This window comes from Lichtheimia ornata, assembly GCF_029851405.1.
Source record: "Lichtheimia ornata isolate CBS 291.66 chromosome Unknown scaffold00007, whole genome shotgun sequence".
Classification (NCBI taxonomy): domain Eukaryota; kingdom Fungi; phylum Mucoromycota; class Mucoromycetes; order Mucorales; family Lichtheimiaceae; genus Lichtheimia; species Lichtheimia ornata.
The window spans coordinates 477,969-501,841 of NW_026695327.1; the positions used below are offsets into that span (position 1 = coordinate 477,969).

Consider the following 23,873-nt stretch of genomic DNA (forward strand, 5'->3'; position numbering starts at 1 on the left):
CATGGAACAAGGTTCATAAATGGGTTGCTTGGTTGCATCTGTTGTTGCTGCGGCAGGCAGTCACTTGGCTGCTTTAGGTTTCAGCAACTCCACAAAAATCATTTTTTCCCTTTGTTCTTTGCTTCACGGTGCTGCGATCTCGATAGACATCTCCATGGCCGACTCATTAGAGCAAAGTGCCGAGCTGGCTTGGCCAGAATTCATAAAGACGAGAGTGCTCAACACCATCACAAGCTCACGCGTCTCGGATCGCCTCGACTTTATTAACCACGCATTACTGATCCGCCTTCGCAGAAAAGGTACCTCTTTCAGCATACAGCGACGTGTATACATGCATTGATGATTAATACGTGATGTGTATATAGATCTTCCAATCGAGGCATTGCCATCTTTATTACACCTTATCTTTTTAACGTACTCTCGCTATCATGATCGAGAATCGCGACGTGCCATCCTGGAGGTGCTCAAAGAACTCGACAATTGGAACGCAGAACACTTTCAAAAGACGATTGTACCTGCACTTGTAAAGGAAGCAGAAAAGATTGGCAAACGTACATCGACAGGGTAAAGAATTTCATTGTTGCATGAATTTAGGGTGTGTGTATTAAATACAAGCATCTTTTAGGGATTCCATCACGCCATCAGGTGATCGTTTCAACTTGTTGACATGGATCGATTTGCTTCTTACACGTGTTCTTCAACAACAACAACAACAACAAAACACCACTGCTATTACACAGCTCGTTAATGCACAAGCGTTGTTACTCGACACTTTGGTTTGCGATCAAGATAGAAAGACCATCTCAAAAAGTGCTTTGGTCGAAGTACGACGCACCATTCGTCAAAACGCTTCATTCATTCCAACATTGATCGATGCAGCACTTTCCAACGCACAACTTTGCACACCCTCTTATCGCAATGCTATTCTTATTGGCACCATGATCGACACGAGTTTACGGCTAAAGCAAAAGTGGGCTGAACAAGGGCAGCAAATGATTGTGGATGCAAAGACCAAATTGAACGAGTACTATTTGAAGAATATCATGTCCGCACGCACCGCAGCACCTGTACCAGTACTTGACGCATTTGGCGATTTTGTACACTCGTTTGTACCCGAGGATTTGTTTACAAAGGAATACGTGCCCGTGATTGAAAAGATCATGCTCCGATCCCCTGAAGTAGCATTACGAGGTAAAGCAATAACGATATTATAGGCATACAGCAACATTGATGATTGACTTTTATATACCCATTTAGCCACCTCTCGTCTTGTTTTACGCCTGTCATTCGATCCATCCACTTTATTCGCCACCAAATGGCTTGATCCTGTACTCAATCATTTACGTTCATCCTCGGCCAATGTGCGTGCAGCAGCTACCATGTTATGGGATTCGTTAGCGTTCAAGTGCAAAGATGTCGATTCGCTTGTCAAGGTGGCCACGGCTGTGAGCAAGTTATTGACGACTGGCAAAGTGTCATCTTGGGAACATCGAATTGTAGTATTCAATGCATTATCAGCACTTGCACAATGTGAGGAGCCATCCGTGAGTGAAAAGGCATTGGAGGGTTACTTTACCATGCTGGCCAAGGAATCCAATGAACAAGCCATGTCAGCTGCTGTGGATGGTACGGGCCGTCATTTGTCTATCTTGATCTACAATGATGCCTACTGCAAGGACCATAAGGCTATCGTGGATAAGGCTGTCAAGACATCTTCCGATGGATTGAAATCCACCAAAGCCAATGCACGCAAGGGTTGGGCCGTCGCTCTTGGTGATACGGTGTGGGCACAACGAAAGCCTAGTGACACTCTCAGCGCCAATATCATCCCACTCGTTCAGAATTTGTTTGCGACATTTGACAAGATTGTGGATAAACCATTGGTGTGGAAGGATGGTCCATTGGAAGCTTATGTTCTTGTCGGCATGGTATCAGGTCGTATCCAACAATGGCCTACACAGCCCATTGATGATTTGCTCAAGAAGCACAAGTACCCCTCCTCCTTGTTGGTGTCGAATCCCAAGCCAAGCTTTTTATTGTGGGATCGTATCTATACAAAGGCTCTTACTGCTCCAGAAGGTCTTTGGTTGGTGCGTGCTTTGACAAGTGTGCTTGAACGTGAATCCCTTGCTTCTCTCAAATCGGGTGCTGGTTTCTTGTGTGCTCAAGCCCTTATTTGGATCCTCACCAGTCATCCAGAACACACTGTACGTCGTGCTGCTTACTCTGATGCCTCCGCTGTCACCATGGTCGATGCTGATAAGATGGGCACTTTTATGAAAGAAGCCTTAACACAATGGCTACTTGATGTGAGTACATTTCATCTTCCCCCCCCTTGGATAACAAGATTGGATATTGATGTGTGTGTGTGTGTGTGCTTATAGATGGAAAGAAAGACCAAGGATAGCACCGCTATGGTTGCCATGAACGCTGACAACTACCGTGAATCCGTTGCATCCTATCGCACCGCCAGCGTACTCAATGTTATGACTTCTTTTGGCCCCGATGTTCCTATCGAGACTCGTGAATCAGTTTTGGTCAACCTTATGATCCTTGCTCACCACAAATACATCGCATCACCCAACGACAAGTACAACTGGATCACGCTCATGCAACGTGCAGGCATCAACCCAGGCAAATTGGTCAAGGATCATTCATCGACTTTGATGGAATTATTGAAATCAGCATTTGCTGCACGTGGTGAATCTGAAATGTTTTATCAAGCGGCCCTTTCAGCTGTTTCTACACTCGCGTTTATTCGTCCAAAGTTGATTTCTTCATTCATCGAGCTTATTCAAGACAACCTTGATCCCAAGTTGATGGAGGGTATTGACGATACCGAACGTTGCATTTGGAAGACTCCCGAGGGTGAAGTTTACGTTGATGGTAAATATATGCATGCTTGATGAAATCAAATGACTTTTTTATTAACGAGTAGTGCGATGATAATGTAGTACTCAACAAGAACAAAAAGACAGTGGTTACCGAGAACCGTAATCGTAAGGGATACGCTGACGACATGTGGGAACAAGAGCTTCGTGAAGAATTGGCAAAGAAAAAGGGTCTCAATACGCAAAAGAAATTGACCAAGGAAGAGCAATTGGCCGTCAAAGCGCAACTTAAAAAGGAAAGCGAGATCCGTGCTCATGTACAGGGTGTGTTTGACAAGCTGTCATTGGGTCTTGCTCTTGTACGGTCTTTGGTAGCCGGCAACCGACCCGATTTATCCGCCAGCTTGGTATCCCTTGTACGCACCCTGCTTGCCATTGCTAATGCCCGTGGTGGTATTCTTGTGGGTGACAACTTGGTCGACACCTATCTTGTCCTTGGCGAGTGTGTGGATGAAGACATCTATGCTATTCGCAGCGCCATTGCCTTGTCAACTTTGCGGGCCAACAAAGTGTTCCCCATCCCATCACGCTGGTTAGACGAACCTCTCAACGATTTGATTGCTCGTGTATTGTATCGTTTGCGCTTCATCACCGAATCACGTCCATTGGAACCTGCTACTTTTGGTTACTGTTTCCCCGTATTGCAGCAAGTCATTTTGCAAGGTGGTGTTGGATGTGATAAGAAGGATTCGGAAGCTGCTAGTGAGCAAGTGGTGATGGCTGTTGATATCATTGGCTTCCATTGCCCCAACGGCAGCTCCCCCATGATGCCACGCAAGGAAATGATTGACAGCCTCTTGTACAGCATCAAAGAGTATCCACCAAGCAGCAAAAATGCAAAGGCATCCGTTGTAGCATTGTGTGAATTCATGAGTGAAGGTGACGTCGATCGCTCCGAAATCGATACTCTCTTCCAAGGCTTGCTTTCGGATGAATCCTTGGTTCGCAACGCTGCCCTTCAAGGTTTGGATCTTTTGGATTTGACGGGCATTGAATACTCCCCCGAATTGTGGTTGGTGTGCCATGATCAAAATGAGCAGAACGCCGATCTTGCCGATGAGTTGTGGACCGAATATAGCATGCAGGTGGTGCCTTCGTACAAGGATCAACTCCTTGATTATGCAGGTAAAAAGTCATCATGAGTTGGGGTTATTGATGATTTAGCTAACACCATGAAATAGTATCCGATTCGACCTATATTCGTACATCGGCTAGCAAGGCTATTGCAGATGCACTTGAGATCCACCCTGATTCTGTTGTCGATACATTGGAAGCCATTTATGGCATCTACAAGCAAAAGGTAAACCTGAATAATATGGTATACAAAAGGGGATATCATTTATTGATGATGGATCGATCGATTGATTGATTGATAGGCTGCATCATTGGATCCCGAGTATGACAAGTTTGGTATGGTGATCCCTGAGACTGTGAACCGTAAAGATCCTTGGGAGGCTCGTTCTGGTCTTGCTCTTGTTCTCAAGCAAGCCGCACCCTACATGCGTATGGAAAATGTGCCAGGCTTTTGCAACTTTTTGATCCAAAATGAAGCATTGGGTGATCGTGATGAGACTGTACGCAAGCAAATGCTTGATGCTGGTTTGGCTGCTGTGAGTGTGTATGGCAAACAAGGCGTACAAGATCTGCTGGCAACATTTGAGTCCTATCTCAACAAAAAGGCTCCCGACAATGAGACACACGATTACATTCGTCAAGCTGTTGTCATTCTTTATGGTGCTGCTGCTGGTTTCTTGGATGAAGGTGATCCCAAGGTCCAGGATGCTGTTGACAAGTTGATTGGTACATTGGATACGCCTTCCGAAGTGGTGCAAAGTGCTGTGGCCGATTGTCTTCCTCCTCTTATCAAAAAGATCAAGCCCAACGTGCCAAAGATCGTCGAATCTCTCTTGCAAAAGTTGTTTGAATCTGAAAAGTATGCCCAACGTCGTGGTGCTGCTTATGGTTTGGCTGGTGTCGTCAAAGGTCGTGGTATCGTTGCTCTCAAGGAATGCGATATTATGACCACACTCAAGGAAGCTGCTGAAAGTAAAAAGGGATTCCAATATCGCCAAGGTGCTCTTTTTGCATTCGAGACTCTATCGGCTACGTTGGGTCGCTTTTATGAGCCATACATTATCCAAATTGTGCCATACCTGTTGTCGTGCTTTAGTGATGCCAACATGGATGTACGTGAAGCTGCTTCAGATGCTGCACGTGTTATCATGAGCAAGATCAGTGGTCATTGTGTGAAGCAAATCCTACCCTCCATTCAAGATGGTCTTGAGGAAAGACAATGGCGTACCAAAAAGGCTTCGGTGGAATTGCTTGGTGCTACTGCCTATTGTGCTCCTAAGCAATTGTCCGTATCACTCCCCAACATTATCCCACGTATCACTGATGTCTTGGCTGATACCCATTCGCAAGTCCAACAAGCTGCCAATCGATCTTTGCAACTCTTTGGTGAAGTCATTAGCAACCCTGAGATCCAAGAACTTGTGCCTGTATTGCTTGATGCGCTTAGCGATCCTAACCGTAAGACCATGTCAGCGCTTACATCCTTGTTGCGTACGTCGTTTGTACACTACATTGATCCTCCCTCACTTGCCCTTGTGATGCCTATTCTTGAACGTGGTTTACGTGAACGTGGTACTGAAGTCAAGACGAAGGCTACTCAAATTGTGGGCAACATGGCATCGCTCACTGATCAACGCGACTTGACTCCATATTTGCCAATCTTGTTGCCAGGCGTCAAACAAGTGTTGGTTGATCCTGTACCTGCTGCACGTGGTACCGCTGCCAAGGCACTTGGTAGTTTGGTTGAGAAATTGGGTGAAGATACCTTCCCTAATCTCGTGATGGAGTTGCTTGATACGCTCAAAACGGATACGGGTGGTGTGGATCGACAAGGTGCTGCTCAAGGTCTTTCCGAAGTACTTGCAGGTCTTGGTTTGGAGAGACTTGATGATGTGTTGCCTGAAATCATTGCCAATGCCGACAGCCCTCGTCCCTATGTTCGTGAAGGTTTTATTTCATTGCTGGTCTATTTGCCTGCTACTTTTGGTGGTCGCTTCCAACCCTATCTTGGTCGTATCATTCCTCCTATTCTTATGGGTTTGGCCGACGAATCAGAGTTTGTGCGTGATGCATCTTTGCGTGCTGGTCGTATGATTGTCATCAACTATGCTACCAAGGCTGTCGACTTGTTGTTGCCGGAACTTGAAAAGGGATTGTTTGATGATAGCTGGCGTATTCGTCAAAGCTCTGTACAGCTTGTGGGTGATTTGTTGTTCCGTATCACGGGTATCACCAACCCCAACAGCAAGTTCCAGGCTCTTGGTAACGTTGAGGAGATCAAGGAAGATGATGAAGGTGAAGATGGTTACACTGGTGCTGCTGAAGGTGGCAAGAAGCAACTTGTCGATCTTCTCGGCAAGGAACGTCGTGATCGTATCTTGGCTGCCCTTTACATTATTCGCCAAGACAGTAAGTTTTACCATCTCGCTTTTTTAATTTTCATATGCTAACATCTTTTTACTTTACTAGGCTCTGGTCAAGTGCGTCAATCCGCTTTGCAAGTGTGGAAGGCTCTTATTTCCAACACACCTCGCACCGTCAAGGAGATTATGTCTGTGATGATGTCGCTCATTATCAAGAATTTGGCTGGTTCCAGCTACGAGTTACGAGCCGTATGTGCTCGCACTTTGGGCGACTTGGTGCAAAAGCTTGGAGAGCAATTACTTGCCGAAATCATTCCTTTGTTGGAAGAAGGCATGGATTCACCCGATGAAGCTACACGTCAAGGTGTCACTATTGCATTCAGCGAATTGATGACAGCTGCTGGCAAGGTGCAAGTTATGGATTTCGCACACCAAATCATTCCTGCTGTTCGCAAGGCTCTTTCCGATCCATCACCCGAAGTACGCGAAGCTGGTGCTCGAGGTATGTTTAACATTGTATTACCCCAAAAGACTATTTTATTAATCCATATTTTATAGCATTCGATACGCTTCATCAAAACGTTGGTGCTCGTGCCATCGACGAGATTTTGCCTGCATTGCTCAACCAGCTTACTTCTTCGACCGAGTCTTCTACTTTTGCTCTTTCAGCACTCAAGGAAATTATGGCTGTTCGTGCCAATGTGGTGTTCCCAGTATTGATCCCTACTTTGATCACTGTACCTATCACGCCATTCAATGCTCGTGCCTTAGCATCACTTGTCACAGTGGCTGGCCCAGCTCTCAACCGCCGTTTGACAACTATCCTATCAGCCATTGTTGAAACACGCATGATTGATAATGATCCCGAACTCGACAAGGAGCTTTCTGCAACTACCGAAGCCATGTTGGTATCCTTGGATGAGGAGGATGGCTTGCCTACTTTGGTTGCCACATTGCAAGAATACGCTCGTAGCGACAACCCCAAGAAGCGTAAGGTGGCATGCGATATGACAGCGTCTTTGTACACGGACAGCAAGCTCGATGCCTCAGCTTATGTACCCGATTGGATTGGTACTTTGGTGTCATTGTTTACTGATTATGCTGAAGAAGTTATTCGTGCATCATGGGCTGCTCTCAATGCTGTTACCAAATCCGTCCCCAAGAGTGAATACGAAGAGTTGGTCGCCCCTACAAGACAAGCTGTTCGCAGTGTTGGTGTTGCTGGTACCGATGTGCCAGGTTTTTGTTTGACCAAGGGCATTGGTCCTTTGTTGCCTATTTTCTTGCAAGGTTTGATGAATGGCTCTTCGCAGACACGTGAACAGGCAGCATTGGGTGTTGGTAAGTGTTATCTATTCTTTGTATGCGTATTGATTGACTCCTAACAACCTCCTTTCTATATATAGGTGATCTCATCAATCGTACTTCATCGGATGCGCTCAAGCCATTTGTCACCCAAATCACCGGTCCTCTTATCCGTATCATTGGTGATCGTTATCCCCCTCAAGTCAAGGCTGCTATTCTTCAAACATTGAGGTAAGAAAAGAAAAATAGGAGAAGACAATGAGGGAGAACATGTACTCATCCATGGCATGCTATAGTCTACTCCTGACTAAGGTACCCATGCATCTTAAGCCTTTCCTTCCACAACTGCAACGCACCTTTATCAAATCCTTGTCCGATCCTACAAGCAACATTGTGCGATCCCGTGCAGCTAATGCACTTGGTATCTTGATCACTTTGCAAACGCGTGTGGATCCTTTGGTGGCTGAATTGGTGTCTGGTATTCGTACAAGTGAAGCTAGTATCAAGGAGACCATGATGAACGCTTTGCAAAACGTGGTATCCAAAACAGGAGCTGATCTCAGCGAGACATCCAAACGCAGCGTGATTTCGGTGATTGCTGATGGACTTTCGGATAATGCCGATACTGGTATGATGGCATGTGCAGCTCGTTTGTTGGGTAGCTTGGCCAAGGCATTAGCTCTTGAAGACACCCGTGCCACTGTTCAAGACCACGTGCTTTCTGAATCGGCACCATTGTATGGCTCGCTTATGGCTATCAATGCATTGCTCGCTGATACACCCACTTTGCTCGAAGATCTCGGCATTGTTGACCAAGTTGTGGAGCGTGTTATTGAAGCTTCAGAGAATGATAAGGTAAACAGTGATCATGAAAGAGAAATCATGTCATTGAAATTAACATCGAATGATAGGATTACATACCCGAGGCAGCCCTCACAGCAGCAGGCAAGCTGCTGCTTACCGACTACTTCCAAAATGAAGAGGTTATCAACCGCCTTGTTCCTGCATTGGCTCGAGTGATTGCTTCCTCAAGTGCTGGTGCTGGTGAAAAGAAGCGTGTCGCTTTGGTTGTCTTGCGTGCCGTTGGAAGAAATCATGCCAGTGTAAGTAAACCTATCCATCCATGGATGTTACTAGTGGAATAATTAATAACACCTTTATGATATAGTTGCTTGAACCTTTCTTGGATCAGTTGATACCACCCATGATGAACTGTGTCCGTGAACGCAACATCCCAGTGAAGCTGACGGCCGAACGTGCATTGATGTATACTCTTCAACTCCATGCTAGTGAAGCTGTCTATGAGCGTTACCTTTCATCGGTTGATGCTACCACCCAAAAGCAGATTTCGGATTACCATCGCCGTGTTCTCAGCAAACTTGTACAACAGGAACACCAACGTGTTAGTCAACTCCATGGTTCTCTCGATGAACAAGCCGAGGAAGAAGATGCAGAAGTTTGGCAAATCGGATCTTTGCAACGATTCAATGACGAAGACGATGAATAAAGCAACCAACGCATATAGATATTGGTCTGTGCACAAAACAGGCACATTTGTACAAAGCAATCGATCTTGGAAAACAATAAGGGTGATGATGATGATGATGATGATGATGGGCAATATAAGGTTGGGGAGAGAGTGAGAGGTGTCTCTTTGTGTATGTGCGTGTTGCTTAGCTACCAACCAACCCCCCAACAACCCCCTCTTTTTTTTCTTTCCCTTCAACAACACCTCTTTTTGCTCGACATAGTCCCTCTCTTATTTTTTATACTCTTTCTTTTCTCTCTTTTGCAAATGTCATCATTGGTATCTTCAATTCTTCAAGTGGACGATATGCCATTCATTGGATCATCAAAGCGAAAATCATTGCCAACGGGCACCAGTAGCGGCGGTGTTGGAGGTACACCTCGATTTGCGTTTCAAAACCATCACAGCAGTGCCGAATACCATGTAGCGCATTATGGGAGCAGCCCTGTACCAACACCAAGTACTTCATGGACATCCGAAATGAGCATGTTGGCCGACAAGATCCGAGACGATGATATGACTCGAACCAAGCAAGTTATCCATCTTGATCGACGTAGTATCTCACAAGGCCTTAAATTGGTATCGATTGCTGCTGATGAATACGATGGTGGCAACGAGACAGTGGCACTGGACATCTATTTGACAGGCATTGATAAGATCTTGATGGCACTTCCAAGTATGTGTATAATCGATCAACATGTATGCATTGATTTGTAACACACCCTATTAGACAAGACCGATCCCAAGACCAAGCTTGCATTACGGGAAAAGCTGATAAGGTAAGATGATGATGAGGATGATGATGATGGTGCCTAGGGATGTAGTACACACACATAACCCCCTATTCCATTCCATGCCACATATTCACATCATGCTCCCCACTTTTTTTTTTCTTCTCCCCTAACTCAAAATTCAACATAGTGTCGAGGAACGAGTTGGGATCCTGAATCTTCATCAGCGGTTACCACCATCCGATGCCAAAGCATGCCTTCAGTCATACATTGTGTCACGTATCACCACCACCATGAGCAGTTTTGAACAAGAGCAACCTGATCCAGTAAATCGATTTAAGCGAATGAGTCAAATGCTTGTCAATTTTGCGGTGGCCTGTGCTATTTACATCAAGCAATCACCGATTCCAGGTATGTGGATCATATCTTTTTATGTTTGATAAAGGGAGATCTAACAATACCCCTTATATAGACATCCTCTACTTTTTGTTTGGATACTTTATTCAGCTAATGTTGTGGCTCGATCGACAGTATCACTTTTCACAAAAGGCTCAGGATTTTGGTGTTGAATGTGTAAAATGGATTTTGGAGGCAGATGAAGAGTATCGCTTGCATGAACTCGTGTCAGAAACTATTTACACGTTGATCGCCGCTGGTCTTAAAGCTGTTGTTGCATTCAAGGAAACACCTCCTCGACGTGGAAACCCCACAAAGCAACGGTGGTAAAAGGAGATAGATACACTCTCTCACACACCCACACCTAATCTCTCTCTGTCTCTTTCTTTTCTGTGCATCCTTTTTTACACACATATCGAAAACCTTCTCCTCCTTATCATAGCACCACCACATACAAACACTATTGAGCATTCCATTCATCATACTTCCTCCTCCACGCACATATTTCCACCATAGCAAAAAGAGCACTCGTTTTGAAACCCATCTCTTCGTAATGCAATTGAAAAAATATTTATCGCATTGGTTCCTCATGTTGCAATGTAAAAGGCTTGTAGTAGGTGGATGGATGGATGAATATATACAAAGACGTCGTAAGTAGGTATCGATCTAAGCAAATGAATGGCGTTGAGGAGGTGGGGGTAATCAAGATGAGGTGCCTCTTCTCGTTGTCGTCGTTGCCATGGTATTGGTCTTTTTCGCCAGCTTGGTTTCTATGATACGGATTTGAGCATGATGACATGCTTTTTATCTTTGCTCCTTCAAAGTTACCTAAATGCCTTGAATATTCATCGAGTGCATGGGCCACCTTTTCAATTTCCACAGCTTGTTGATGAATGTCGTCAACTTGTGCCATAAATGTTGCAAAATCCGAGTCTATCATCCATGTTGTCAGCCATGTCATTTGTCCCCCTAACCATTGCACACTTACATGTCCCTTGAAGCCTTGTCATTTCATCCATCAGCCTCTGGCTCATTTGTGACATTTGAGCATACTTCTCCTTGGTCGTCTTGTTCATGGCTTCCAACAACTGGCACTCTTCCGTTGTAGCTACCCCACCCACCCTTAATAAGTATATCCATTTCCACATACATTCTTCGTGTGCTTAAGTCATACTTTGTAACTCATTGCGTGTGTAGGCAGCCAGCTTGCGAATGGCATCGTCCGTGAGACGTGTAATGTATTCTTCGTTCAGCATACGGGTAGCGTCATCAGGGTTCAGTGGTGTACCGATCGTCTTGTTGTTGCGCACAATCGATGCTGAAGATGAGGATGGCGATGGCGATGTCGCTGAAGCTGGTACGTTGTTGCTGTCGTCTTCCATGTTGGGTTGTTGTAGCTCTCACAAGAAGTTCACTTTGAAGAAAAGTCAGTCCACTTATGTAAACCACCTCGACTCCACCCCACACAAAAATACACTTGCACCTTCTATTAGAAATGTACCTCACGAATAGAATAAATAATAATGTTGAGTTTATGGTTTATTGGGAAGTAACTCAAGGCGAGGATGCTATGTTCATTGCGGAGGGGGGAAGGATATAGTGATTGTGTGTTATTACATGCGATGATGGGTAGTAGTAGTAGTAGAATGGATTTAGATGCCTTCAAAAATGAGTGGCTCACGAGGAGGGAACTTGACCATTCCCATAACAGGGAAATCCTTTGCGCGTTTGCCAGATGCAGTAGATACGTTGTATCGCATAATGAGTTCGGCAAGCACATACTTGATTTCATTGACAGCAAAGTATCGACCAGGGCAAGCATGTCCACCAAGACCAAATGAAATGAGATCATTGCCGATAGTAGAGCTCCACTTGTCTTCTTTCATGTTGAGGAAACGGTAAGGATCAAACTCATTGAGAGGCTTCATACCAGCTGGTGGGGGATCCATAGGATATACATGGGCATCTTCAAGAGCAGCTACAACGAGACTACCTTCAGGAATCACTTGGCCTGTAGACAAGACCACATCCTTCAATGCCTTGTGATGCAAGCCCAAGTAATCAATGTCGTGGCGTAATACTTCACGCAAGAACGAGTCGAGTAATGGGATTTCGCTGACATTTTCAGGTGTACGTTCGGGGCCCACTTTGCTAATCATCTCGCGCAATTCAGCTACCAATTGGGGTCGGCACGCCAATTCATGCAAGGCAAACGTGGTAAAGTGAGAGGTGGTATGAATACTTGCAAGTGCAATCTCCTTGAAATAGAATGCAGCATCACGTGGTGATCGATAACTACCATCCGCCTTGGGTAGTTTAAGCACCATGGATACAAAGGTTGGCTCGTCGTCTGGAAGCTCACCAGATGCAATCTTTTCAAGCTCTGGTACAATAAGCTCCATCAAAAGATCCAATTGCTGCTCCACCGAAAACATGCGTCGCACCACCGTATCGGCAATGGCATCAGGAAGGATCGTTAACAACATACCAGCCTTGATGATGTTTTGTGTAAAAGAAGCCATTGCAAGTACAAGATCCTTGTTCGTGCCAACACGGCTACCCGCAAAGCACAAGCACGAGATGCGTGAAATGGCCTCTGATAAAAAGTCCCATGTTGCCAAAGTACGCTTTTCACCAGGTTTGAGTGCTAGCTTTTCATCCAACATGCCCAAAAACGCCTTTTGGATACGTTCAGAAAACACGCTGATTTGCTCTGGTTTGAAATTTTGTTTGACAGGGAAGACAACTGCAAATATAGAAAAAGGTAAATATGCGAGTGCATGAAATTCATTGTTGCCAAATACAACATACTTGGGTGCTTGTCACGAGGGCTGATTTCTTCTTCTTTATGCTTGTGATCATAAGACAAATGAAGTACTCGTTGGGTGGGAACAACAACTTCGACACCTTCAGTGAAGCTGAATTGCTTGCGTGATGCAAACAAAAGCTCGGGAATCAAACGACCTGTCAACACAAAGGTCTCTCGGCCTGCAAGGTTGAGACGAAAGGCGGTTCCATATTTCTCACGGCATTCAGCAAGGAACTTTTGTGGGTCGCGATTGATGGCTAGTGCATGACCAAGGATAGGAAGGCTGCCGGATGCAAGGGGCACGATGTTTTCGATTTGACGTCTTCGTTTCGAAAACAACAAGCGATACAATGTCCATGTACCAACTATGGTAGCAGCAGCTGTGATGGCGGTTTGTTGGCGTTTATCGGTTGAAGAACGTAAGAGTTGAAGTTGGCTGAGTATAAGAGTAGCAGAATAAGCAAGGAAGCTTTGTCCCTTTTCTATAAGGTTGTTTGTTGTCATGATGTATATTCGTTTATAGTGGGATAAGAAGAAAAATGGTATAGATCGTGAGCCATACCTTCTTTATATAAGGATTTGCTGCAGTGAGTAATTGGCTATTTTGTTTCTCAGGCGAGTCAACGTGTGCGCGGGTTTCAAGGCAATCAACGCCGTGTCTCCGTAGAAATTCATAAAGTGCTCCATGTTTGTGCGCGGTTTTGTACCTCACTATCGCCGGATATTTGACCGATTATCAATCGCTCTCTTTATCACAAAAGCTGCAATAGTGGCGGACATCTCCTCCGGACTTGAAGCGGGCACTCACTCCTATACATATTTATATCCTTGTCAATTGCGTTGTTGTGCTCCGCATTCAATCATCACCTTTCCCTTTTTATCCCAATGTGGGGGTTTTCTTGAACGTTCTCTATAATATGATCGGTTTCATTGTATTGGATCGGCGACTCAAGATCATTCATATAATGACCCAAAGTCCCATCTCTCTAAGAAAACAGTGAAAGACAATGTTCATGCAAATTGTTTTCTTTTTACTCTCGGCCCGTACATCCACTTGACCAATAAGTGACAAGAAAGATCCGGCCCGGTGCGAGCTTTAATACATGTCTTTGTGGCTCATTGTAGTTCCGTTTCACAAACCATTTCACCCGTAGATCATATTACACAAGATTGATCGAGCCCATATCTGCCACTTTAAGAACCATTAACATACGCTTGCATATCGCATGGGAAGATCGCTCATAGGTATGCAGGTCCAAAAGGCATCTCCATCCTAATCCAAATATACTATAAAGGTACGCGTTGCAGCGCATGCATTACAATCCCATTTATTGCTTCGAAAATAGTAGCCTCTATAATCAAACTTCTATGCTATAAGACGTTGATACACATTTACATGTTCCACTAATCCCCTCTCATAATTTCGATTGTACCAAATGCAATGGATCCAACAACAGCTTCCTTGAAATAGTACCCCATGGCATTGCACAAGGCATTTGAGCTCAGCTTACAATGATTAATCGCTACCTTTTATTTTTGCAAGAATGCATAAGCTTACACGTTTACGCAACCACATTACTGTACAATCTCGTAGTACTCAACTTTAGAGGAGCCTACAATCCTTCGCTATCCATATTTACAATATGAGACTATCTCTGTAACAAGCTGTCCTGCAACAAATGTTTCAAGGCGGCGAACACATCGTTTCGTTTATATAGTTTCTACTACATTTACGCCCTCCCAGTCAAAATTTATAAATGAAGTATGCGTCTTTTATTAGAACAACGTAATCAGCATGATCAAGAGTACCTTGTGTGAAAGTTTCAGGTTCATGAGGGGCAATCTCAATATCAAGGTTTGATGTACAGTGTTCATGGGATTTGTAGGGCAGCGTCTTGCCTATTAAATTTCCACCTCTTCCACGCTTCTCCACTTGGTGCCGTTCCTCCCATTCTCGGCTGTTGCCCCATTCAAGTACAACTACCACCTGCGAACAATTGTGCTACTTCAACACATCATGTCAATCCTACAACTACCTTGATCCGATTGCCTTTGACTCAATGGCAAGTCCATGGGCGTGTACACAGCCTTCTTGTCACTCTTCTACAACACACGAGTCTCTTGACGCAACACACGCTCTTGTACACTCGCCTACCGCGACCAATGGCAACAGCATTCATTCCAGCAACTGCTATTAGCAAGGTCTTTACTCTATTGTCTCCAACAGCGTTCTTTACTTGCAACAACTTGCCTTACAGCCTTCGTTACGTGGACAGCAGATAGCCATTGTATAGAAGCAGCTTTATTTACGTGTAGCAACTTACTTCAATACAAACGGATCCCCATGGATGATGCCATTTCAACCATCAACTACTATTGCGCAATACAAGCATTCTTCATCTGTTTGAGCTGCGATAGAAAATGGCCAAGAAAGAGATTGACCAACAGCCGGATGGAAAAGGAAGCGACCAAAGGGGGGTTCTTTGTATCAGCATGTTGGAGTTGCAATGGTTATAGATGGATGCAATCAAGCACTGTGAGAGGGGATCCTGATGTCGTTTTGGTTGCTTGACACGTCGCCATCAGGAAGGATGGGCCATGCTACGTGGATGGGGCTGTGGATAATGATGATTTGGATGGCATGGATGTGAGGGCTTGCATCTTTGACGAAAGGAGGTTTGTCACCATGGATGACATTGGATATTGGAGTCAAGGCACGCACAGCGGCTAGTTTGCAATCATGGGCGAAGGTGTTTATGGCGGCAACAAACAATGACACAATGATACCCACTAATTCTATGTGGTCCACTGGATTGGTTTCGGGAATGGTTTCGGGAATGAAAGTGAGGATAGAAATGTGAAGGTTGGAAAGCGAGATTGGATCATCTACATCATTGCATCGAGACGCTTTGGTTGCTTGCACCACATCACATTCTTTAAACTTCCTTGTTCATATGCTGGTAGACGATAGGCAGTGGCCGTTCTCAGGATTGCACACAGGTTTAAATAGACGACGCGTGTATTTTTAAAGATAATAAACCCATAGTAATGGTACCCAACAATAGAGCTTGCTACAAAAGTTTGATCCATCAAAAGCTTAAGTCATTACTTTTAGGAAAATGTGAGCTTTGATACATCGTGAAATGAGTACATGCATATGCTCATCTATGGCAACTACGTATCAGCATGTGCCGCTATCTTGTATGTATAATCTTGAATGAGTACGATCCCTGAAGACAAACAATGCCATCCCCACTTTCACCCTTTCGCACGAATACTATCAGATGCACCGATTATTTTTGGCTTGTTAACTATACCATGTTTCCATACGGTCTTTCATAGGCACACCTTACTATAGGGGCAGGGACCATTGTTGCAATGGGATCTTGCACTGCCGTGATGCTCAGCGTGTACACTAACTAAGCACCACACACAACGAACGCCGTATACAATGTACATGGAGATAAGATGCACAAGGGAGACTCTCATGTAACGTCAAAGAATAGAAAAAGCGTGCGTAAACGTCTCCTTCATTCAATACCAATAGGGTAAAAAGCGCGTTGACAATACCGTGTCCATCCGTACCCCAAGGTATGAAATCGGGAAGAGAGCCTGTTGTTTATTCATCGTACTTCACTGGTTTATAAGCTGCATGCATCTCTAAACTTACAATCGCATGACCGTGTGAGAGCAAATAACCGTCTCAAGCTACATCACAACACCATTATGCAATCTCAACCAATAAGATTGACTCTTGAAGTCCCGCCCCTCTCGGCTTAATTGCTTCTGCATCTTTTGTTCTGTCTGAATCCAGCTACTTGACAATGAACAAAGATCACTTTTCATATAGCACCAGGCTTACAGCATATATAAAACATAAAGGTGGCTGTATCTCTAAACTTTACAATGAAATGCGGGATCTTTAATAGAACAAAGCTGCTCGCCGGAGTCAACCGGATCTTGTGTGGTAGTTTTACGATCGAGGTGGCCATTCCAAGATTTGGCAAATGTCGCTGCCAGCCAAATTGGATTCGGGTCGACCTCTTGAATTTTTTTCGACGACGACAAAAAAAACATTTTTGGCTGGTGGCGACATTTGGCAAATCTTGGATTGGCCACCACGATCGTGAAACTGGCACACACAAGATCCGGTTGACCCCGACGAGCAGCTTTGTTCGATTAAAGACCCCGCATTTCATTGTAAAGTTTAGAGATACAGCCACCTTTATGTTTTCACTATGCTGCAAGCGTGATGCCATATGAAAAGTGGTCTTTATTCATTGTCAAGTAGATTGACCCTGGCAGAGCAAAAGGTGCAGAGGGACGTCTTTGTGCAACAGAGCTACCTTGTATGACTGGAAGGATGGATGGATGATACTGTATACCATTGGCAATAGACCATATATTGCGAGCTATCAGCCATTTCCTCACAATCGGTACTGTTGCCCATTCTATGACATGTGAATAATGCACCTGCTCCAGACGTTCATTTCCATCATTCAACTTTCTTGATCCGAGCCGATTTGATTGAGCTACGCCCAAACACGATTACATCAGTTGAGCAACATAGAGCATGATGTATGTGGAGAGTGATGTAATCTCTCTTTGACCGTAGCTCAATCAAATCAGCTCGGATCAAGAAAGTTGAATGATGGAAATGAACGTCTGGAGCAGGAGCATCGTTCCACTGTTGTAGAATAGGCAACAGTGCCGATTGTGAGGAAATGGCAATTGATGCCCTACTACTGAATAGCTACAATGTATCATCCATTGACCCTTCCAGTTCTACCCAATCAGCTGTGCTATGCAAGCACCGTCCCTCTGCATCTTTGACCCCATTAATGTCTAGCTATTTGATAATGAACATGGACCACATTTCATGTAGCATCATGCTTACAGCATAGTAAAACAGTATCCTGCTCTCTAATCAGTTACAGCCTTTGGGATTAACCACCTTTATATATGGATACGGTTCATAGCATTCCACACCCCATATTCTTCTTTATATGCACATGCATGAGGAAACGGTACTAATGACGGCGTTGAATACTCGAGCATTTATTGGTCTGGGATTAATGTCGCGCTGTTTTCACGCGCTTTGATTCTTCGCGTTACATTCACATTTACATTTGCAGCAACGGTTTACTCCTCCTCCTTTTCCTGTTACTTCTTTCTTTCTATTGTATATACAAATGTCACGTCGCGATGAAGGGAGTGAGACCCCAACACGAGTAGCAATGTACGAATCTAGAACTCCTCAACGCACTCCTCAACGCAACACACCCACGAGAACACCTACAGGCCGATCATTCTTCAATCCAGGCACAATGCAACGACCAACACCTCCCGATTTTACTGCTTTAGCCAAGGAACAACAGCAACAGCAACAACAGCAGCAACGACCAGCAGTGCTAGGCAAACGCAATGACAACAACTTTGTTGCTTACAATCCTGAAAAGGAACCTATCAAGGTATTTAGTTCCAGCATACATACGGCACCACCTGTATCAAAAGCTTATATCAATGATGCGTAGGCTTATTTGAGGATCCGTCCACCGCCATCCATGTATCATGAGGAAGATCGTCCCTATCTAAAAGTCGTCGATGATATCGAGGTTTCGATGACACCACCATCAGTAAGTGCTTCACGGAATGTTTGATCCTTTGAGATATTGATTGTTTGCTGTATCTGCAAAAGGATTCCAATGCTTATCGTACACGCAATCGAGCTCCAGAGCGATACAAGTTCAGCAAGATCTTTACTGAGAATGTGAAGCAAAAGGATTTCTTTGACAAGACGACATTGCCACTGGTTGAAGATGTGCTCAAAGGAGAGAATGCGCTCGTGTTTGCATATGGTGTCACCAATTCAGGCAAAACATACACCGTCATGGGAACAAAGGAAGAGATTGGATTGGTGCCACGGACATTGGATGTCATTTTCAATAGCGTGCAAGGATACTTGAGTGAATCCAAGGTATGTTGGTGTCGTGATGAACATCGGACAAGAGATGATTAACTTCTTCGGTGGTATGTATAATAGCTTAAGCCGACAATGCACAGCCTTGTTCAAACCTATCACGACCCAGCTGAGGAGAATCGAGACATGTTGGATCAAATCATGCAAGGTACAACAGAAGGATTCGCGCCAAAAGGCATGGTAGGTAGTTTGGATAGACGCATTTAGCACATGATACTGATAGGACTTCTAGCAATCCAATCTATGGAATGGATCACAACCTACTATGCATGATCAAACAGGTAGAGAGATGCTTGGACCCCCCACTTGAGTCCCTTTTGTTTCTAATCATGGCGATTCGGTAGTAATCGACATCAACCAAAAGTATGAATACGGCATTTGGCTATCCTTTGCTGAGATCTATACCGAGAAAATCTATGATCTATTGGTACCGCCAGATAGGCACCTCAAGCGTCGACAGCTTCCTCTCAAGTATGAATTCCGAAGCGGACACAAGTACATTGCTGGTTTGAAGCAAGTCAAAGTACAATCGATCGAGGTATGATGATTTGGTCATTGGGATGTCTCATTAAATGGTTTTTACTCAAACGACGGCAATATAGGAAGCATACGCCTTGATGGAACAGAGCCAAAAGAATCGGGCTGTTTATTCAACATTATTGAATCATACCAGCAGTCGCAGCCACAGCATCTTTACCATCAACATTGTACGAGCCCCCATTGATGATGAGGACTATGTCATTGAGGTAAGAGTGCTACATTCGAGGGATGGTGGATCCAAATTTTAATTATCAATGCGTATCTAGGACCCATCGTATGCCTCGGTATCCAGAATGTCCATTGTTGACTTGGCAGGCTCTGAACGTCATCGGAACACATTCAATTCGGGTAAGGATGCTATAGTGGGTGATGGATGTTCGGAAGGTTGACATGTCTATGCTACGGTTTAGGACAACGGCTTAAGGAAGCAGGCAACATCAACAAATCTCTCATGGTACTGGGACAGTGTATGGAGACTTTACGCTTGAATCAGCTTAAAGCGGATATGGGCAAGGTTTGTATAGATTGGGCAAATAAGGATTTTCTCTCACCATGACAATGATTAGCGTCAAGCTATTGTACCATTCCGGCATAGCAAGTTGACCGAACTCTTTAAAAGCTCGTTTGAGGGCGATGGCAAAGCGGTAAGCACAACGTATTTCAACGAGGACATTGGAAAGCTAACGAGGTTACTTAGGTTATGGTGGTCAACGTGAATCCATTTGATACCGGGTTTGATGAAAACAGCCATGTCATGAAGTTTGCAGCCGTGGCCAAAAATGTGGCAACATGGAGACGCATCCATCCCAAGCTCGATTTACACAACATCTCTGGGGCAGGTACGGATTTGTTATTATCGTCAAGAACAATGATCGATCACTGACATGAGCATGTTCTAGTTAAACGACTTCGTACGCAAAGCGGAGAAATGCAAAAGCAATACACTCGATGTACGTATGATATACTGACATGGTGTGAGCAATTGTTGATGCATGCCTCGTGTAGATACCGGGAATGATTCTATGCTACTGGATGACATTGCTCCTGAATCCTCAACGGATGATGATGACGATGATGATGACGACGAAGAACAGGATCCTTTTGTGGACAATTTAATCGGCCAATTGGAAGAACTACGAAGCAAAGTAAGTTGTGGGTTATTAGCTTGGTACAGCAGGTTAATCTATTACAGTAGTGGATTGAGGCTGAATCACGCTGTGCTACGATTGAATCTACTGTAAGGCAGCAAGTATCGGTGGAGATGGAAAATGAGCTTCGCAAAATGGAAGATATCTACATGACAGCTTTACAAAACAAGGTTTGTTAGGAATAGGGTGGATGGTTCATGCTTTCAGCAGCAGCCTTATTAAACTTTGTGTGGGTGGATAGAATGATCTTAATCAGTCGCAACTACAAGAGCAGCTGGAGCGCATGAAAGACGATGATGGCAATGGTAGGCAAAATGGAGTAAGGGACATGTGTGCAATCAGGTGACTTAGTTTATCGTGGAATTAGATCCGATGCGTGAAAGCGTGTTAGCTGATGTAAGTGCAGTTGCTTTGTGTAAACAATGGTGTTTGAGATTACTTATTTGTTTGTATCACACATAGTTGCGACAGAGACAAGAGAACCTCACCGTTGAGATTGATCGATTGCGTGCGGTCATGCGAGATCATGAGGCTACTAAGAATAGCTTGCTGGATAAGGTAATATATTGTATGGATGCAGCTTCTGGATGGTTCTAACTTTTGGTAATTTATGCAGATCACAGAGCTGGAAAACGACAAGCGACGTGAACAGGAACACAACAAACAGCTATTGCAACAACTACGCAACGACAAGGAGGAGGAAGAAAAGCCCAAAAGCGTGCCAATGGAAGGAGTGGAAGAAGACGTATCTACACAATCATCCGATGCAGGCCAACAACCATCCAATCCTGATCCCAGGTTCCAGAAGCTTTTGGATTTGCGAAAACGATTACGACGCAGTGTCTTTAAGGGTGGAAATGAAGTATGTTGTAATTGATGCTATGCTATATCCAATCTAACTCTCTTTTCTCACCCCCTCTCCCAGTATGCCGATGACACAAGTGCAATCATGAAGCAGGTGGAGGAGTTTGAAGATGTAACATTCGAGCTTGTCAAGGCAAGTTTTTCTCAACATCAACCTGTCAATGTCGATCACCAGGATTAACCAAGCAATATACTACTATAGGAAACCAACATGGGCCGCCTTTTGAAGTTGATTGCACAACAACAATTTGAAAAGGATCCCGACAACATTCAAGAGCGTTCCAAGAAACTATTCAAGCGTTTTGCCCAATTGTCGATCAATGTACTTGCACCACCCCCACCGCCTACTCCTAAACAACAACAACAACGCCGCAATGCTCATCATACCAAACATCGCCACACATCCAATACAAGAAACACGTATCGCACTGTACTTGTTAGTGTGGATGCTGGCAAGGAAGAAGATTTGATTTCTGACATGCGGGTTGCCTTGGAAACTCTTCAACATGAAAATTCCAAACTCAAGAACCGTGTCAAGGTAAACGAAAAGCTGCGGTGGGATATGCAATGGATGCTAACATGTGGCTATATGGATAGACAATGCAAGAAGGCCATCGTCGTCTTAAGGAAGCTTTCAAAAAGACCAAAGATCTGGAAAATGACGTGCCATCCTTGATATCAACTTCCCACATTCTTGAAAAAGAGTCGCTTGATTTTGGAGCAGCAACGACTACTCAACGAGGCAAAGGGGTTGCCAACAAATCCACAGCGCTCGATGAGGAGGTGATTGTTACACGAAAGCATTTGCCATCCTTTCACTCATCTGTTTGTTGCATAATAGAATTCGGCTGCATGTCACGATTCATCGGGAGAACTCAGCCCTGTTTTAGAAGCCCCATCGTTACCCATGCCTGATTCCAGTGATGATGAGTATAGTGGTGACTCTTCCTCAAATCAAGAGCCTCTAGCACGACGTCGAAGGTATGATTATCCCATATTCGTGAATGATATAGTTTAGCAGAGTCATGACCAAACCTAATTGCTTGGATTAGAAAAACCGGAAGTATGTTGGAATAAGGTTGAGCCAAACAATTTTCTCTCTCTCTCTATCACTTGCAAGGCCTTGTTGGTTTTCAAAGACGCATCGTCATTCGACTCCTCCCATCCCATATCATATCATTACATATCTTCTCACGCCAAATGCACATTAATAACAATAATAATATTATCTCAGAGCATAATTAAAAATGAATGGGTGAAAAGAAGAGCATATCATTGCTGCTGTTGTTGTTTCAATTGGCTTTTGTTGTAATCTGAGCATGCCCCTTAAAATCTTCATTTATCGTATCAAGTACTGACGACGACAGGTATGCGCTGCTGATACCTGCCATTCTACACGTACATGTTTTAGGCATGACTCTATAATACAACCTTCCATATCTTTCTGGGATGTAAACAACCTGATCAACTTGATGCATACAAGCGGCTTAATTGGATGGGTGTACTTTCCTTTTTTTCCGCCTTCCGTGTTCCGGTTTGTGTACAACGTTTTTTTACTACATTCCTCTCGTGGCGATTATTATGAGCCATGGGTCATCTTTTCTCTTGGTTACAGAACTGCATTCTGCATGAGATGTCAATCCATTGGAGCCATTGGAACATGACATCAATTTCAATTTGCCGGCGTTCACACGATATCGATGTATAGGATTATACACATAGACGCATGATTAGCGCGTGTCACCACGTTTTATTTACATTTACTATTCATATCGCTGTAGAGGCGGGAAAAGCCATGATTGCAGTATATAAGAATAGGGGGGATCCACCGATGATACTTTTTCTTCTTTTCCCATTTTCTTTTTCTGGGCATGCTTACTTGGAGATCATCACCATCATCAACAAACTACCAGCTACTCCAAGACAGCACATGTACATTTCTTTCCGAGCATACGATTTCAGAGGACAATCAATGTACCACCACCACTTCTTCTTCACTACCACGGTGTACCGCGGCGTGCTGTGATATTAAACGTAATCATCATCATCAACTTCTGTACATGTTTGGTTCATTGAAGAAGGCTTGGACAGCCCATCAATTGTATCGACGTGAAAAACGAGCCCAGGATGGTAACACAAATCCTTTTGAATAAATGATTGCTTCTTCAACGGCATCATCCCCGTTATTGTTGATCAATGCAGCAGCTCGTAGGATCTTGGCACTACTAGTAGTGCTCCTGCTGC

At 44.2% G+C, this 23,873-nt stretch overlaps 5 protein-coding genes across 5 annotated transcripts; 3 read left to right on the forward strand and 2 right to left on the reverse strand.

Annotated features, from left to right (window-relative positions):
- Positions 1-154: 154 nt before the first annotated feature.
- On the forward strand, positions 155-9,140 carry O0I10_002555 (uncharacterized protein; the record flags this gene model as incomplete). The annotated part of the gene is made up of 14 exons (XM_058482637.1): positions 155-299; positions 366-564; positions 626-1,191; positions 1,258-2,309; positions 2,385-2,886; positions 2,955-4,016; positions 4,073-4,191; positions 4,268-6,374; positions 6,435-6,830; positions 6,887-7,669; positions 7,735-7,864; positions 7,930-8,488; positions 8,545-8,736; positions 8,802-9,140. The coding sequence occupies 14 exons, from the start codon at positions 155-157 to the stop codon at positions 9,138-9,140; spliced, it is 8,151 nt and encodes a 2,716-aa protein (XP_058346661.1).
- Positions 9,141-9,428: 288 nt separating this feature from the next.
- O0I10_002556 (uncharacterized protein) lies at positions 9,429-10,618 on the forward strand (the record flags this gene model as incomplete). The annotated part of the gene is made up of 4 exons (XM_058482638.1): positions 9,429-9,837; positions 9,892-9,940; positions 10,083-10,303; positions 10,365-10,618. 4 exons carry the CDS (start codon positions 9,429-9,431, stop codon positions 10,616-10,618), a joined length of 933 nt encoding a protein of 310 aa, XP_058346662.1.
- Positions 10,619-10,990: 372 nt separating this feature from the next.
- O0I10_002557 (uncharacterized protein) lies at positions 10,991-11,670 on the reverse strand (the record flags this gene model as incomplete). Its single annotated transcript, XM_058482639.1, has 4 exons — positions 10,991-11,058; positions 11,117-11,221; positions 11,277-11,396; positions 11,463-11,670. 4 exons carry the CDS (start codon positions 11,668-11,670, stop codon positions 10,991-10,993), a joined length of 501 nt encoding a protein of 166 aa, XP_058346663.1.
- A 270-nt stretch (positions 11,671-11,940) lies between these two features.
- On the reverse strand, positions 11,941-13,601 carry O0I10_002558 (uncharacterized protein; the record flags this gene model as incomplete). Its single annotated transcript, XM_058482640.1, has 2 exons — positions 11,941-13,034; positions 13,100-13,601. The coding sequence occupies 2 exons, from the start codon at positions 13,599-13,601 to the stop codon at positions 11,941-11,943; spliced, it is 1,596 nt and encodes a 531-aa protein (XP_058346664.1).
- A 4,688-nt stretch (positions 13,602-18,289) lies between these two features.
- Positions 18,290-22,706, forward strand: O0I10_002559 (uncharacterized protein; the record flags this gene model as incomplete). The annotated part of the gene is made up of 23 exons (XM_058482641.1): positions 18,290-18,568; positions 18,632-18,733; positions 18,796-19,074; positions 19,141-19,257; positions 19,310-19,358; positions 19,422-19,615; positions 19,680-19,823; positions 19,884-19,965; positions 20,028-20,131; positions 20,184-20,261; positions 20,315-20,456; positions 20,517-20,567; positions 20,623-20,762; positions 20,813-20,935; positions 21,007-21,070; positions 21,133-21,161; positions 21,228-21,323; positions 21,382-21,627; positions 21,691-21,762; positions 21,832-22,167; positions 22,227-22,412; positions 22,471-22,610; positions 22,682-22,706. 23 exons carry the CDS (start codon positions 18,290-18,292, stop codon positions 22,704-22,706), a joined length of 3,078 nt encoding a protein of 1,025 aa, XP_058346665.1.
- Positions 22,707-23,873: the final 1,167 nt, after the last annotated feature.